The sequence below is a fragment of the Microtus ochrogaster genome, chromosome 7, assembly GCF_000317375.1.
Source record: "Microtus ochrogaster isolate Prairie Vole_2 chromosome 7, MicOch1.0, whole genome shotgun sequence".
NCBI classification, from domain to species: Eukaryota; Metazoa; Chordata; class Mammalia; order Rodentia; family Cricetidae; genus Microtus; species Microtus ochrogaster.
In genome coordinates, this window is record NC_022014.1 from 12,648,207 (window position 1) to 12,665,747 (window position 17,541).

Below are 17,541 nucleotides of genomic sequence, written 5' to 3' on the forward strand. Positions count from 1 at the left end.
AGGACAGTCAGAGGCATCTGCAAGAGTCTTGAGCAGAGAGAGAAAGTAGATTGATCATGGCCAGAGCTATCTGAGAGAGGGGAGAACAACAAGGGATAAAGAATAACAGAAACACAGTGAGAGAAGCAGGAGAGGGAGTCAGAATGACCAGGCTGTAAGAAGGGTGAGTAGCTGAAAAGGCTGGGCGGGGGGAGGCAACTAGGGTGCTAGCATGGACTTTGGAATGCTGAGAGGCACTATAGGTCTGCATTAATTGGATGGAGAACCATAGGTCCCTTTCTTGGAGGTGAGGGAAGTGGTTCTTTTTGGTAGAATGGCCTCACAAGTTCCTGAGGAATGCTGGCTTTTGTCTAACTGCCAAATGTTCTCCTACAGTCCAGGTTGAGCTGGGCCTAGACTCAATTTTGGACAAGTCAGTTGGCCTGCCCTTTTAGGGAACACCTGACAGCCACCCATTGCATCAGAGCCCCAGGAGGGTGGTTCTAATAGCCTAGAGACACAACTCTGTTTACCTAACACTTGGGGGTCAGTGGCCATGTGGTCCAGGGCAGGAACTGTCCCTCTCTTATTCCACCCTGTGCTAGCCACAGAAGGAAAACAGTTCATTGGTAAGATACTGTGAGGACTGTTCCCTGGGTTTCTTACCCAGTGATCATCCCAGCTAGGTTTGGTTAGTGCATTTTAAAGATTTATAAAGAAACAGCCACCTAGAAGTGTGTGCCACAGTCTAAAATGTTTACAGAGAAAACGTCTCATCCTGTGCCCTAAAGTGTAGAGGCTTCTTCATGCAGGAGACTGGACACCATTGTGATTTGGTTTGGAAGGCCTCAGCCTTCGCGCTGTTGAGAATGACCAGTGACCTTGGACAGGAGATGCTGTTGTGAGACAGGGTCTCACAGTCTAGCTCAAGTTGGCTTTGAATTCATCCCACCCTCTTGCCTATGCCTCATGAGCTTGGGATTACAGGTGTTAGCCACCATGCTTGTGATCAGGGTCTCTCTCTGTGCCACTGCAGACGAAATCTGGAGCTTAGTACATGCAAGCACTGCACCATGGAACAATGTGACTGTGAAACAGGGACCTTGTCATGTGGCCCTGGCTGGGCAGCCTCTCACCAGGCCTGCTAAGTTACATGATTTGGGGCTTGGGAAACAGATGGCTTATTGATTAAGAGCACTGGCTGCTCCTCCAGAGGACCAGTTTCACAGCTATGAGAACTCAGTGAAGCCACCATGGACTACCCCATGGGTAGAAAGAAAAGTTGGGGAAATTCAGGAGTGCGATGGTTATCGCTTGGGGCATAGAGAATAGCAAAAGGCTGGGAAAGCCTCACCAGTCTCTGAAGAGACTGGGAGGGAGCCTGGGCCAGGGTATGCTTTAATAGGAAACTAGATGCCCCATTGCCTGTAGGGACAGAGAAGGGAAGTAGTGACTTCCTGACAAACAGAAACCGGCTTCACAAGGTTCCGAGAAATACTGTTTAGGGTGCTTTTGCTTAACTCAGAGTCCGGCCTGAGCTGAACCAGACTGTCACTTTAGGGACCCACTTTGGACATAACAGCAGCCATCTGTGACTCTGGTTCTAGAGGATCTGATGTCTACTAGCCTCTGTGGGTACTGCATGCACGTGGTACATAGAGAGAGATACACACAGGGAAAAAAACCCATATACATAAATCTTTAAAAATTAATAAAAATTTTAATTATATAATGAGACTTTTCTTTTTCTCCTCCCTTTCCTTACTTGATGTAGTAGGTGTGATTTTGATCTGTTGAGTCTCTTTTTGTTCTAATGTAGTGCATAGTAATGATTGTGTGAAGAAGGTCAAGGTAATCTCAGCTATGTGTACAGAGTTCTAAATCAGCTAGCCCTGTCTCTCAAACAAGTTAAAAACCAAAAACTCTTGGACAAAAATACACAACCAAATCAAGCCAAAGCAAGAATCCAAGCTGGTGGTGTGTTGAGCTGTACAAACACAGCACAGCGGCCTTGACCTCCCAAGTGTTGGGTTATAGGTGTGTCCCTCTACAATTCTCCCTTTTCTAAAAGGGTCTTCCTCCTCAGCTTTCCTGCCTGCTCCACACTTCAGAACTGAGCCTCCATCTTCTTGTAGGATGTTGTGATTGATGTCTGGGTCCTCTTCCAGACTATAAGCCCTATGAGAGCATCACAGCCGTTTGCTGGCTCTTTACCCCTGTGCTGAGCACAGGAAGCTCTGGTAAAAGAGCACATGAGGTCTGACTGGGCTCTGTGGTGCTGACTCCCAGCTCATGGCTTATTCTGTTTTAGCCCCATCTAGACCTTGGAACTTGAAGAGTTGTGATAAGACTAAGACCCTGTCTTGCAGCTACATTTTTTCTCTTTAGACCGCTGGATGGGAATGCCTGCCTCCCCCAGGTGCATGGCTGGGCCCCACTGCAGGTGCTCCATGGAGATGCTGATGCCGACACTGACGTCCTCTTCCCTGTCAGTGGAGTGGGCTCCTATGTTGCAACAGGTGAGTGCTTCCTGTCCTCTCTTCTCCAGTAAGAGATTTTGCTCCAAGGACCAGATGGGGATTTTCAGTTATCTGTACAGGTAGGAATGTAATCTAGGAGATCTGGGGCTCAGGGCAAGCATAGCTTGTGGACACTCAGAAGTAAGTAGTAGCTTAAGGGGTCTCCTATAGAACTGGGTGTTTACAGATACTCCGGCTGAGAGCTCCAGGGTGAAGTGGTTGGCAAGACCCTAAGGGGACTCACATGCTTGCCCCAACAGTTTGTTGCTCAACTTAGCCATATTAAAGTTAACAACAAATAGTGACCATTATTTTGCACTTGGGAGATGCGAGACGGCACCTGGATCTTGTAAAGGCTCCTATGCATTTTTCTCCTTTCTCTGCTGTGTCTACATTGGCACTGCCTATTGGTGGCGGTTTAGAGATGGTCAGTTTATCTGAGGGCATTTCTCAGCTCACTGAAGCATGTGGCCTTCTAACCCTGCATTCCCATTGGGTCTGACATCCTTTAGATTCTTTATCCTTACTTTTAGCTTTTGGAGTCGCTTGTTAAGTTGAGGAGTGTATTGACTCGTTTTCTATTGCTGTGATAAAACACCATGAAAAGGAGCTTATGGAAGAAAGAGTTTGTTTTGACTTTTGGTTCGGAGGGGTAAGAGCCCATCATGGTGGGAGGCATGGCAGCAGGCATGATGACCATCAGAGAAGGAAGTGGAGAGCTCATGTCATCATCCTGAGCAAAGAGTGGAAAGAACGATCTGGTAATGGGTAAGGCTTTACATTCTCAAAGCCTGCCCAGTGTTGTACTTCCTTCAGCAAGGCTACACTCCCCATAGCCTCTCCAAACAGCACCACCACTGAGGATCACGTATTAAATACCTGCACCTTTGGGTGCTAGGTCTCATTCAGACAAGTACAAGGACTGACTGCCACATAATACTGTGGTCTGACATGATAGACTTTGGAGTCCTCTGGGAAGGCAGATTATTCTTGGCAGTCAAGATGCTGTGGTAGTTGACAGGTGGCTGCATCGGGTCACATGGCATGTGGGGTGCAGGGTGTTCTTTGTTCAGCATTTAGCTTTTCTGCTGAGTATATGGTTTTAGGCCATGGGATCGGAAGGGAAATCCCACCTGAAGTTTTATGTTCAGGGAGGAGACAGAGGGCATCTTTATTTGTGGCAGCACTGAGGATTGAGCCAAGGCCTTGAGCATGCTATACATGTGCCCTACCACTAAACTATATCCTTATTATTTTTTATTTTTATTTTACTTTATTTTTTTTTCTAGATAGTGTTTCTCTGTGTAGCCTTGGTTGCCCTGGAACTTGCTCTGTAGACCAGGCTGGCCTTGAACTCACAGAGATCTGCCTGCCACTGCCTCCCGAGTGTTGGAACTAAATGCGTATACCACCACTGCCTGGTATTTTTTTTTTTGTAGCTTTTAATTAAATTTTTTTCCTAAGATAGAGTTTCGCTGTGTAGATCTAGCTGGCCCAGAGCTTACCATGTAGATGGGCTAGCTTCAAACTCTCAGAGATGTCCCTGTCTCTGCCTCCTGAATGCTGGGATTAAAGGAATACATCAGTAGCCTTTAAAATTCTTTTCAATTTTGTGTGTGTATGTGTGTGCCTACATGAGTGCAATATATGTTATGTGTCCATGGTGGCCAGAAGAGCGCATTGGATCCCCTGGCACTGGAGTTACAGGTGACTTTACCTACTCAGTGATCTTGACAACCCAGTAGTTTTTTATTTTGGACAGTGTTTCACTCTGGCCACTCATGTTGGCTTTTACCAGCTATCTTCCTGCACAAGCCTCCCAAGTAGCTAGGGTTCTGACTTGTACTAACAGCCATGGCCCAGGCTATCTTTTCATCCATAACCTGTGTAAAGGAGAAATGTATAGAATGTGAATGCTTTCTGAATGCTGCCACATCCCATGTGTCTGACTGTCACTTCTTGCCAGGGTTGTGTGGTGTGATGTTTTTTTTTGTTTTGTTTTGTTTTTTTGCTTTTTTGGGAGACTCGCCACCCAGCTCCTAAATAAATAAATAAATAAATAAATATTAAATAAATAAATCACACATTATTATTATTAATTCTTGCTTATAAATACCCGGCCTTAACTTGTTTTGTTTCTTGCCAGCTTTTCTTAAATTATCCCATCTACCTTTTGCCTCTGGGCTTTTCCCTTTCTCTATTTCTGTATGCCTTTCTTTATTTCTTTCTCTGTGTCTTACTGTGTGGCTGGGTGGCTGGCCCTGGTGTCCTCCTTCTCAATAAGTCTGCACCTTTTCCTTTTGTCCCTGTTTGTGCCTGTTCTTTTACTATCAGAGCAGCTATGGAGAACACAGTCAGACTGCATCATTCCTGTGCTCCAAACCTCTGCCAGCACTTGGGGTACAGTTTGCTGTCATTGCTGTAACCGTTAAGTGCCCAGCACTGGTAACCTACTTCCTTCCACTTGCTGCTCCCCTGATCCCTGTTGGCCTGCTCTGCTTCTCACTTGCTCCCCCCACTTTCTGCACCCTGCATGCGTCCCTCAGGTTGTAGCTCAGATGGTCTTGTTATGTAGCCCTCCCTGGCTGGTCTGGAACTTATTATATGGGACCAGGCTGGCTTTAACTTGTGGCAGTCCTCCTACATCTGCCTCCTGAGTTCTGGACTAGAACACGTAACTTTCTTGATAAATAGCATTTTTTAAATAAAATTTTCAACACATATCTTTTTTGCACTACCCCTTTCTCAGAAAGGTCAGGCTTCATGTCCCACACTGTGTCCCCTTGCAGAACTGACCTCACTCCTCTGACCTCAGTGACTAGAACAGTTCTTGTTCTGTGAGGTTCATAAGTACAAGACCATGTCAGTCCTCCATCATGACCCTGACCCTGACATTGGCCACTACTGAGCCCTCGGTTGGGGTACTGAGAGAACCCTTACTGAATGGATGAGCAGATGGCACAGATGGTGGAGAGATGCTGCAGGGCAAAAATACATAGTGTTGTGAGATTGATACCCATACAGAGGACACAGGCCAGACAGAGGTGCCTAGGCAGGACAGCCAGGAAATGAGAGGACAAACGTACTTCAGCTCACTTTGTGAGCTTGCATGCCGAAGTTAGGAAGACTCAACTCAGTGCCAGGCTTCACTTGCTAACTCTGTGAACCTTTTAAGTCAGTGAAGTCCTTGAGTCTGTTTCATCTGTGAAGTTGGTGTAGCCTAGTGGTAGAGCATTGCCCAGTGTTCATGTTCTAGTCCTACTACTGCACACATGATAAAGATGGAAGTAGCTGTTGTTTTAGAGAAGGCCCAGAGGATGACACCGCTCATGCTTGTGTGCCTGTACATCTGGCCCACCACAGTGCAAACTCATATACATATATGTGCCAGCCACACAGAGGGGCTGGTGTGTGGTCAGTTATGCCAAGTCAGTGCTGCATCTGGAATGTGAGCTGGGTGTCAGTGGCCTTTTTTCCAGCTATGCATTTCCATTCATTTTGTGTGGTGTTGGAGCCTTGGCTTTGCTTTGTGTATGGACTGACAATCATGGCTGAATTTCAGCAGCATGGATGACTGAACTGAGGTCTCCCACTGAAGGGTCCTTAGAAAATGCCAAGCCTTCTAACCAGAATTGTGCTGTGGTACGATTAATAAAAACCCAGAGACAGACATTGGTGTCTGTCAGAAAAGCAAAACAGCCAGCCACAGGCTCTGACCTCTACTTCAGTCTGAAATGGTGATCCTGCCTCCTGAATCCTCAGAATGAGACTGTGTGTGAGAGCTGTCTCCTCCCGTCTTATATTCCTCTCTAGTGCTGGGATTAAAGGCGCACACCACTACTGTCCAGTTTCTATGGCAAACTAATATGGTTGGGATTAAAAGTGTGTGTCACCACTATCTGTAAGGCTGACCAGTGGGTGGGGCTGTTTTATTCTCCGAACTTTAGGCAAGCTTTATCTATTAAAATACAAATGAAATATTACTACAATGTGCCATTGCACATGAGCCAAGTGAGGGATAATTCAGGTCATATTGGAGATTTTGGATATTATGTTTGTCAGCTTCCTGTTAATGTTACTGTAACAGAATACTTGGGACAATCAACTTATAGGGAGGAAAGGAATATTTTGGCTCACAAGTTCAGTGATTTAATTCCATGTTCAGTTTGCTCCATTGTTTTGGGCTTGCAGTGAGGCATCATGGTTAGGAATGAAAGGTGGAGGAAGCTGCTCACCTCATGCTGACCAGGAAAAGCAGAGATCTGGAAAGGGCCTGGGCATCTGATTTCCCAGTGAACCAGGTCCTTCTCTTAAAGTCCCATTGCTTCTCAGTATCATGAACTGGCGATTAAGCTGCAGGCCTTTGCAGGACATGTAATGGCAGCAGATCCACCTGGCCCTGTGGTGGCCCTCAGGGCTGGTGTCCCTAAGCTGTCAGCACAGTCAAAAGTTCAGGTGGCTGCTGGGCCTGAGGAGGTGTCAGCAGACATTTCTGATAGCCAGAAGTGTGGAACCAGGATTTAGGGCTGAGATCTCAGCCAAAGGAGAGAGTTTGAGAGCTGTCCTCTTGAGAGGTAAGAGTATAAACTATGGAGTGTAGACTGCAGGGTTCCAAAAGGGGCAGTCTTATTCTTAAAAAATATGCCTAAGGTTCCCCCGCCCGCCCGGCTGGCTCACAGCAAACCCCGGCGGGCGGGTCCCAGCAGTGCCGGGCGCCGGTGCACCCGAGCAAGCGGCTACAGTCGGCGGCGGTGGCGGTGGGTCAGACATATAAACGCAGGAAATAGCCATGAATGTTTATTAAGAAAAGGGGGGGGGGGAGAGAGGAGAGAAAGAGAAGGAGAGGGGTAAAGCCCGTGTGTACACCAGGAGAGAACACAGAGAGAGAGACGATGGCAGGGCGGAGGTCAGAGGTTAAAAGGAGTGGGCGTGGCTAGGGCAGGGACCAAAAGAATAACAGGCAGGGGTCAAAGAAGTCCTGGTAGCTCACATATGTGATCCCAGCACTCAGGTGGTCACGAGAACTGTTACAGGTTTGAGGCCAGCCTGAGCTACATAGTGAGTGCCAGGCCAGCTCAGGCCACAGTGAAATCCTGTCTCAAAACAACAACAATGTAAAATTTAATTATGTTACATAATTTTGAACGTGCACATGCTTGTAATTCCAACAGTCTGAGGCTGAGGCAGGAAAAGCTTGAGTTAGAGGCCATAAGGAGACATAAGACTTGCTGAGCTGAAGGTGAGGAGCAGGGACTCTGCTGTAACCACGCTTTAACCACACCACTAGGGAGCAAGGAGGAGTCCTGGGATGGAAACCAGGCTTGCCGTGCTCTTGGGCTGCTAGAAACAGTTGGGGGTGAGTGGAATGTGCAGTCCCTTAAGCCTGGCAGAAGCAGAGGCCCAGAGGCCTCATTCTGAAGTCAGAATGAACAAGGGTTCCCTTGAGTGACGCTGTGCAGCCCCGGGCTTGCAGATCTTCTTCGTTTGCCTGGAAGGAGACCCGAGCAGCAGCTAATACGTCTGCCACCGTTAATGTCCTTTTCCTCTTTGCTTTAGAGATTTGTGGACTCACTTTTTGGAAATGCCTTTCCCAAATACTTAGTGGCTTTTGTGGAAAGCTGCAGACTTTACCAGTGGTGAGACCCTGCTGCCCTCTAGTGTCCACTACAAGCAGGAGCAATTTGTTTAACAAAAAACCAGATTCTGTCTTGGGCTCCAGATGTGGATTTTGAGAAGAAAAGCCATATATATGTAGCTACTGGTGCCAAGCCTTAACGGTGCCCGAGCAGATGAAATGGGTAGTAGAAAACTCCAGTGTGTACGTGGAGAGAGTTGAAAATCAGTTGATGGAGCAGCTGAGCACATGGTCAGGAGAAAATGGAGTTGAATGTCAAGCCTCACCTTCTTGGCGTGGTTTCTCACAGATGCCCCTGTGGGAAGCCTGGAGAATGGGGCAGGACCAGAGGACCATCTACTCCCAGAGCCCGGCCTTCGTTTCAGGTCAGTGTCAGGACCGTGATGTGCTGTTTATATTTGCATTTATTCTCATTTAAAGAGAGGTGGAGTTTTTGATCCTACTGCATGTACTGGCTTTGTGGGAGCCTAGGCAGTTTGGATGCTCACCTTACTAGACCTGGATGGAGGTGGGTGGTCCTTGGACTTCCCACAGGGCAGGGAACCCTGATTGCTCTTTGGGCTGACGAGGGAGGGGGACTTGATTGGGGGAGGGGGAGAGAAATGGGAGGCGGTGGCGGGGAAGAGACAGAAATCTTTAATAAATAAATACATTAAAAAAAAAAGAGAGAGGTGGGGCCTGTTGGGATGGAAGGCCAAGGCCTGACCTCATGTAGGTACTCGTTTGTGCAGTTGTCAGGGTCATAGATGGCCATTTCACACAGATAAACTGTTCTGTGACCTAGTGTCATAGGCAGGAGGCACTCAGTGATGGAGTGCTTGCACAGTGTGCAAAGAGCCCAGGATTCCACCCGCAGGATAGGCGGCGGCCACCCCGCCTCATCTGCACTCTGCCTCCTCTCCGCCTCTGCTGCCACACTGTATCCCTTCTCAGCCCTCTTAGTTAAAGCTCATTAGTAGTTGGTAAATGGTGTCCGTCAGCCCTGGTATTACAGGATATTTAGGTTATGGGGAAAGGTGTCATAGCTGTCAAGTATTCAGGCTACTGCCTTGCAGCTTGTAAGTGTAGAAAGCTTATCCCTTCCATGTTAAGAACAGCAGCAGCAACAACAACAAAAAACAAATCAAAACAAAAATACCAGCCAGCCAACCAACTAAAAGCCCAGACAGAAAGCTAAGGGGCCCAGTGTCACTGTTGTTTACAGAGGGGACATAGCCACCGAGGTCTCCTAACATCACCATCATCTGTTACTCTTATTACCCCCTTCATGATTTTAATTAGGTGTATTGAAGTTACCCATCTGTATGCCCAACTTAGCCTCAAGGTCAGGGGTCCTGACTGCCCCATACTTGGCTTGTTGTCTTGTTACTCAGAACAGACAGGATTCTAAAAAGGACATGCTGGGGTTTCCGGTAAACTCCAGGCTCACCTGCAGTAAGGAGGAGTGGCTGACTCGGGGCAGCTGCTTTCTGTCTTTCCAGTAGATTCCCAGGGACGTTCACCTGTGAGTGTTGCAAGCACTGAACTTGTGTATTTGGCCGAGTATAACATCCTTCTGTCTGTCTGCTTTCTCTCAGTGTGGAAGCCAATTCTCCAGGCCGAGGAAGCCCTCTGAGTAGCCTGTTACCATCTGCCTCAATGCCCGAGTCCATGACAGTTCGTAAGTTTGTGAGTCTGGCGTGTATGCCAGCAGTGTCTCTGTGCTTATGCCTATACCCCTGTGGGCTTGGCTAGCGGGTGTGAAGGTGGTGAGTGTGTGCCTGCTGTGTACTGTCGGATCCTGTGGCCAGATTGAGGTGCATGGGGGTGTGTCTGCTAATGGATGGAAGGTACCTCCTCTGCCTTGTGGTTTCCAAGCTGCCTCCTGTATGTAGCCAGCTGCAACTCTTCTAGCTGAGTTTCCCTGTGACTCTGATGAACTAGTCAAATGACCAGATGGTGCAAACCATGTCCAGTTCTACCTTCCGGAAGAAGCCTTAGAGACTCAGTGAAGAAGGGTGGGCATGAATGGTTTTATATCGCACACACACAAGTCAACAATTGTTCAACAAGGCAGACTCTCTATGACTAGGTCAGCAGGTTGAGGGTGGGGCTGGGGCCCCTGACTAGGTTGGCAGAAGGGGTTAGTGTGGGGCTCTGTGGTCCTCAGAGACCAAGGTTGTTTCTTGTCCTATAGACAACCTAGTTGTTTTCTTTGTTTAACCAGCTCTACCTGTCTCATTCCTACCAATGGGGCAAGACAGTCACCCAGAGAAGTTACAGGCCCTTGTAACTGCATCTCAGGGTGCCATTTTTGCTTGGGAATAGTTACCCGAGGGGACAAGAAGCATAAATATGCTGTGTCACCCGGATCTTCACCTCTGGACCATTCTGTTTGCACATGAGCACTTTTGTCATTGGGGTGCTTCATGTGTTTTCTAACACTTGCTGTTCCTGGAATGAGGCCCAGCATCCCAACTGCAGGCTCTGCCCTGCTGTGAGCCCTCCCCTGAGGTTTCCCACAGTCTCAGCTCCTATGCCATGGTTCCCCTGGCATCACAGGAACAAATGCTAATGAGAGCTCTGCACCTGTGCAGGGTGAGCAGCTGTGGTGAGGACCACCTGTCTTGTCATGGTGGGCAGGTATGGTTTTCCATGGCCCTTCTTAGTCTCCCCTACTCTCAGTGGTGTGCGGAATGGAGCCAATGAATATGTCATTGGGTTTCTCTGTCAGCAGTTCTTGGGGCCTGAGCCTCCCCATGCCATTTCTGTCCCTGACGGAGTCACCAGCTTGGTGTGTGCCTTTTCCATGAGGACACTGATCTGTGCCATGGCAGGGACTCAGCCTGTCTTGTTTTCATTCACACTGGTTTTTATATATTAATCCTAGTTGTTGCTCATCGTTTTTGGCTTGAGGCAATCACTGGGAATTCCCAGCTAGACCTTCTGAAGGAAGACATTAGTAGACCCACAACTGGCCCTGGGTGTCTGGTGGAGACAGCTGTGGGCGGTGGTAGGGTAGGCTTTTGATTTCTGGGGTGGCTGTTTATGTAGAAGGGCTCTCTTTTCTGCTCTGCTCCAACAAGGTAAGGATCAGTGTTCTCAGAAATGTGGGGAACTGCTGTGTCCTTGACCCCAACCTGGGTGGATCTCTGCTGCTCAGGTGCAGGCCACTTCAGCCAGAATAGGAAGGCAAACTCATGCAGAGACTCCCTGCTGGACCAGAGGCGACACTGGCCACCAGAACTCCTGATAGGCAGCCCACCCTCAGACCTCCTCTACTTTGTCTCTGTGTCCCCCACCCCTCACAATATCTGTAGTCCCCTTTCCCCTTTTATCACAGGGTCCCAGTCCCCAACTTGGGCAGAAACTTTCTGCTGGACTAGAGGTGGTACTGACTTCCAGAACTCCAGGCCACAAGAACCAGAAGATCAAAGAGAAACCAAGGAGCAAAACACCCATCTAACAAAGACATACTAGAAATCAAGACTTAGCCTTCATCACTCCAAACCCAGATGCCTAGATGCCAGTGTAAGAACACAGTCAACAAAAGCCAGGGTACTATGGCACCCCGACCCCAACTATTCTACTACAGCAAGCCCTGAATATTCCAACACAGTTGAAACACAAGAAAATGACCTTAAAACCAACTTTTTGAAGATGATAGTGGTCCTTAAAGAGGAATTGAATAAATCCCTTAAAGAAATCCAGGAGAATACAAATCAAAATAAGGAGAAAAGGAAAAAAATATCACTCAAAGCCAAGAAGTCAAAAAACAAACAAACAAACAAACAACCAGCATTTAAGGAAACAAATAAAACTGTTCAAGACCTGAACATGGAAATAGATATAATAAGAAAACACAAATGGAAGGAATCCTGGAAATGGAAATCTAGGTAAACAAGCAGGAGCCACAGATGCAAGTATCACCAGCAGGATGAAGAGATGGAAGAGGGATTCAGAGGCCTTGAAGACATTGATAACAGAAATAGCTACGTCAGTCAAGGAACAAATTTTTTAAAAGAAAATGTTAAATCTAAAAAAAAAATCCCTGAAACAAAACATCCAGGAAATCTGGGACACTATGAAAAGACCAAATCTAAGAATAATAGGAAAGAGGAGAGACTCAAAGGCTCAGAAAATATTTCCAACAAAATCACAGAAGAAAATTTTTCTAAAGAAGGAGATGCCTATACAGGCACTAGAAGCTTACAGAATACTAAATAGATTGGGCCAGAAAATAAAGTCCCCTTGTCACATACTAATTGAAACACTAAACATACAGAACAAAGAAAGAATATTAAAATGTGCAAGGGAAAAAGAATAAGTAGCTTATAAATGTAGACCTCTTAGAATTATACTTGACTTTTCAGTGGAGACTCTAAAAGCCAGAAAGGCCTGGGCAGATGTCCTGCAGACCACAGGTAGAGCCCAGATTATTATGTCCAGCAAAACTTTGAATCACCATAGATAGGAAAACAAGATATCCCATGATAAAGTCAAATTTAAACAATATCTACAGCTGGGCTGTGGTGGCGCACGCCCTTAATCCCAGCACTCGGGAGGCAGAGGCAGGTGGATCTCTGTGAGTTTGAGACCAGCCTGATCTATAAGAGCTAGTTCCAGGACAGGCTTTAAAACCACAGAGAAATCGTGTCTCAAAAAACAAAACAAAACAAACAATCAAACGAACAAAAACAATATCTACAAATCCAGCTCTCTAGAAGGTAGAAGGACAGCTCCAACCCAAGGAGGACTACTACAGCTGCAAAAATACAGGCGATAAATAAACTTATACCAAAAAAAAATCCTAAGAAGGGAAACACACACACACACACACACACACACACACACACACACACACACACACAACCACCACTACCCACCAACAAAATAACAGGTATTAACAATCATTGGTCATTGATATCTCTTATTATCAATGGACTCAATTCCCCAATAAAAAGACAGACTAATGAAATGGATATGAAAAGAGGAACCATCTTTCTGCTGAATATAAGAAACATACCTTAGCCGGGCGGTGGTGGCGCACGCCTTTAATCCCAGCACTCGGGAGGCAGAGGCAGGCGGATCTCTGTGAGTTCGAGACCAGCCTGGTCTACAAGAGCTAGTTCCAGGACAGGCTCCAAAACCACAGAGAAACCCTGTCTCGAAAAACCGAAAAAAAAGAAACATACCTTAATGTTAAAGACAGACATTGCCTCAAAGTAAAGGGTTGGAAAAATATACTCCCCCCCCCAAAGGACCTAACAAGCAAGCTGTTTTAGCTATCCTAATATCTAACAAAATGGACTTCGAATCAAAATTTTCAAAAGAGACCCGAAATGGCACTTCATACTCATCAATGGAAAAATCCACCAAGATAACTGTCCTAGTTAGGGTTTCTATTGCTGTGAAGGTACACCATGACCATAGCAGCCGCTTAAATAAAATATTTAATTGGGGTGGCTCGCTTACAGTTTCAGAGGTTCAGTCCATTGTCATCATGGCAGGGAGTTTGGAGCATGCAGGCAGACATGGTACTGGCTCCATTCAATCAGAAGGCAATAAGAAGCAGTCTTAGTGTCACACCAAGGAAAGTTTGAGCAAAAGAGATCTCAAAGCCCTTCCTCACATTGACATACCTCCAACAAGGTCAAACCTACTCTAGCAAAGCCCTGTCTCCTGGTAGTGCCACTCCCTTTGGGGGCCATTTTCTTTCAAATCACCACAACAACATTTCAGTCCCTAACATCCATGCTCCAAATGCTAGGGCACCAACATTTGTAAAAGAAACATAGCTTAAGTCACATATCAACCCTCACATATTCATAGTGGAAGACTTCAATACCCCACTCTCACCAATAGACAGGTCATCCAGGCAGAAACTAAACAAAGAAGTGATGGAACTAACAGACACTATGACTCAAATGGGTGTAATAGCTATTTATAGAACATTCACCCAAACACGGAAGCACATACCTTCTCAGCACCTTCAGTCTCCAAAACTGACCATATAGTTGGTTGAAAAGCAAGTTTCATTAGGTACAAGATAATTGAAATAACCCCCTACATCTTATTAGATCACCACCAATTAAAGCTAGATTTTAAAAACAACAGAAACACCAGAAAGTCTACAAACTTATGGAAAGCAGATAACTCTTTACTGAAATGCCACTGGGGTCAGGCAGAAAAAAAGAAAATAATTAAAGATTTCATAGAATTCATTGAAAATGAATTCACAACATAACCCAAACTTATGAAGCACAGTGAAAGCTGTGCTAAGAGGAACGCTCATAGCATGAAGTGAATACTAAAAAATTTTAGAGAGATCTTATACGAACAACTTAACAGCACATCTGAAAGATCTAGAACAAAAAGAAGCAAACACACCTGTTGATTGTCTTGACGGGTTACCTAGTCTAGGGTTAATAACCCGTCTGGCAGTTCAGTTATTCCAGGGTCCCGGAGAGGCACTATCTGGAAGATAAATGGGCTAGGAGAGAAGAAGGCCATGCTACATTTGTCAGAGCCTCCGTTTATTAGAGATGGGGTATAGCTTTATATAGGGTAAGGAGTTGGGGAATGGGCACAGGGGCCTGAGCTCTTGCCATGTGGTTCACGTTGGTCACGTGGTCTGTGTTGGTCACGTAGGCAGGAGGTTATCTTCGGTCAGGTCACTGCAGGCCAAGAAGTCACGAGTTGCCACACCTAGTTCCCTAGATAGTTTAGGCCAAGAAGTCACAAGTTGACACACCTAGTTCCCTAGATAGTTTAGGCCAAGAAGTCACAAGTTGACACACCTAGTTCCCTAGATAGTTTGGAATGTGGGGTGGGTTCCGCTAACAGATAGCTCTCCATTAACAGCCAATTTGGGTGTGGGGTAGGCTCTGTCAATAGAATGATTCCTAACACAATTATGGGTGTGGGGTTCTCTGTAGACTCCCCAGGGTGATGGTTCCTTCAATGAATTTAGGAGGAAATTGGCTCCCAACAGATCCCCCTTTCTTTTATAAAGACAGGCAGCTGTTAAGTGGAGGGCATCAGGTCAGAGTCCAACCCTGGTGTCAGATCTAAAGAAAAAGGGACTGGGACAAGGAGAGACCCTTCTCTCGAATGGTGAAGCAATTTACCTCTCCTGGGAACAGAGGGGTGCCTTATGATTCTTAGGTCGAGTGGGGACCAGGTCTTTATCCTCCCCTTACCCGTCCTAGGATTCCCAGTATTCTGTCTTAGGTTGGGGGATGTTCTGCCACAAGTCCCCCGTCCTTGGAGCTCCTCAAATAAAAAGTATCTAGCAAGACCTAAAGTAAGCAGGTCTTTGACCACAGGGTACCCTGTCTTAGGCTATGTGGAGGGCGATTCTCGTCCTGACACCATGCCAATGTTGAGCCAGCCTGTACAGCCTCTGTATGATGTGCGTTCAGGTGAGAACTCCACACTAACTCCCGTCATTGGGCCCCTGCATCTATCATTAATGAAAATACTGTGAGTAGCTCCTAATGATATAATTTGGGCACCAATAACTCCATGTCCAGACAAGAAGGAAGGGCATTTTCCAAACCCAGTATTCACCTTTTAGTCTGGCCTAAGGTACATCCTCCTTCCTAAATGCCTATTCCACATAAAATTACGTGTGCTGCCTGCCAACAATTAGGGCAGTATAAAAGGGATCTAAATCTAAAATTCTTAGCATATGCATTAAACCCAAACATTTTACAGTGTGTGTCAAACCTTTCTCAACATCTATAAGCAGTTCTAAATATCATTAGATCAATTTCAGTAAGAGCACAATGACATACATTGTTCTCATCAAATACCACCAGTTCAGCCGGGCGGTGGTGGTGCACGCCTGTAATCCCAGCACTCGGGAGGCAGAGGCAGGTGGATCTCTGTGAGTTCGAGGCCAGCCTGGTCTACCAAGGGAGTTCCAGGACAGGCTCCAAAGCTACAGAGAAACCCTGTCTCGAAAAACAAAAACAAACAAAAAAAAATACCACCAGTTCCAGTCTCTGAGCAACAGTGACAGAAACTCCAATCTTCCTCCTTCTTAAGTAAAGTGGGGTTAATATTTTAATAAAATGAGTTTTGTGTCCCAAAGATTAAAACTGTTGGATGTTTAGTCTGCATCAGAAGCAGCTTAGCATTCATTTGTGCTTCAGGGCAGGTGGGATTCCTGAGTGAGGTGAGCTGGATACAGCTATCTGAAGCACATCCTAAGAATTATCTCAGGTGGGTCTCCCTGGACTCTGGAGGCAGAAGGACTCCCTGCAGAGTGGCCTAGCAGGTTCTGTTATCAGGCACTCCTCTCTGTGGGGGGCAGGGAAGACCAGGCCAAGGACCTCTCCCCAGTCGCCTCTGGAACTCCTCTGTGGGACGTCCGGAGCCTCGACATCATCAGGGGTCCAGCTTTTTTTTCTTTCTGTGAAAAAGCATAAACATATCCTCGACCCCAGATATACATAGGTCGGGTTTTTTCACAATGCATTGCAAGGGCTTTTCCACCTTGCCTTAGCAAAGGTCAGCTTGGTGTTATCACGTCAGATCCATCTGCATCAGGATCCGCTTGCAACTTTTATGAGTTGCTTTTAAGGAGCCTTGTTACGCTCCATAATCTTTTTATTATTATTATTATTAGCCATATATGCAGTTCTTCCAATTGGAAGAGCCATTTGTAAAATTTAGCATAAAATCCTTTAAGGGATCTTTTGCTATAATATTAGCAAAATACAGGTGTGTGAATTGTAGCAATGATCATCTGGAGAAAGATTATTGTTTTTGCCTTTGAATTGAGCAAAGGCAATTGTCCAGGAATCAATCTTAAAATTATCAATGAATCTATTGTTTAATATAAGAAACATTGATCATAGTCAATATTTTGTCAAACTATTTTTCAGCTTTAATCCTGCCCTTTTGTATCAGACAGGCTACTGGTTTAAATTAAGAGTTTAATATCTTGCCTACCAAAACTGAGAAGGTTTAGCCATAAACAGCATTTTTTATAAAACTGTTGTAGAATAAGTTTTACATTTAATATACACATTTGCCATAGCTGAATTATAAGTAATATACTGTATTTATACATTATTGTATACTTTACCTGTTGTTTTATATTTTACCTGTTTGAGTACCTGCTAGGCAGCTTTAAGCTTTCTATTGGAAACTGTTTTTTGTAAGAATTTTACCTAGCGGATCAAGGTTTCCCATAAGAATATTATAATTAGGGCTTTAACCATTGAACATCCAACCAAAAGTTTGTAAGCTATCCTCCTCTTAAGTTTTTTTTTTAAACTTTTAATGATTTATTTAACTTTATTTTATGTACATTGGTGGGAAGGTGTCAGATCTTGTGGAACTGCATTTTCAGACAGTTGTGAGCTGCCATGTGGGTGCTGGGAATTGAACCCGGGTCCTCTGGAAGAACAATCAGTG

The 17,541-nt window shown here is 45.7% G+C and overlaps 1 protein-coding gene across 2 annotated transcripts in view; it reads left to right on the plus strand.

The window, feature by feature from the left end:
- Snx29 (sorting nexin 29) overlaps positions 1-17,541 on the plus strand; it is a 442,208-nt gene that overhangs the window by 78,827 nt on the left and 345,840 nt on the right. For both annotated transcript variants that reach the window (XM_013347415.2, XM_026780573.1), the window contains 3 exons: positions 2,368-2,498; positions 8,423-8,498; positions 9,711-9,793. In XM_013347415.2, the coding sequence (XP_013202869.1) occupies positions 2,368-2,498; positions 8,423-8,498; positions 9,711-9,793 (290 nt within the window). The remainder of the gene's footprint in view (positions 1-2,367; positions 2,499-8,422; positions 8,499-9,710; positions 9,794-17,541) is intronic.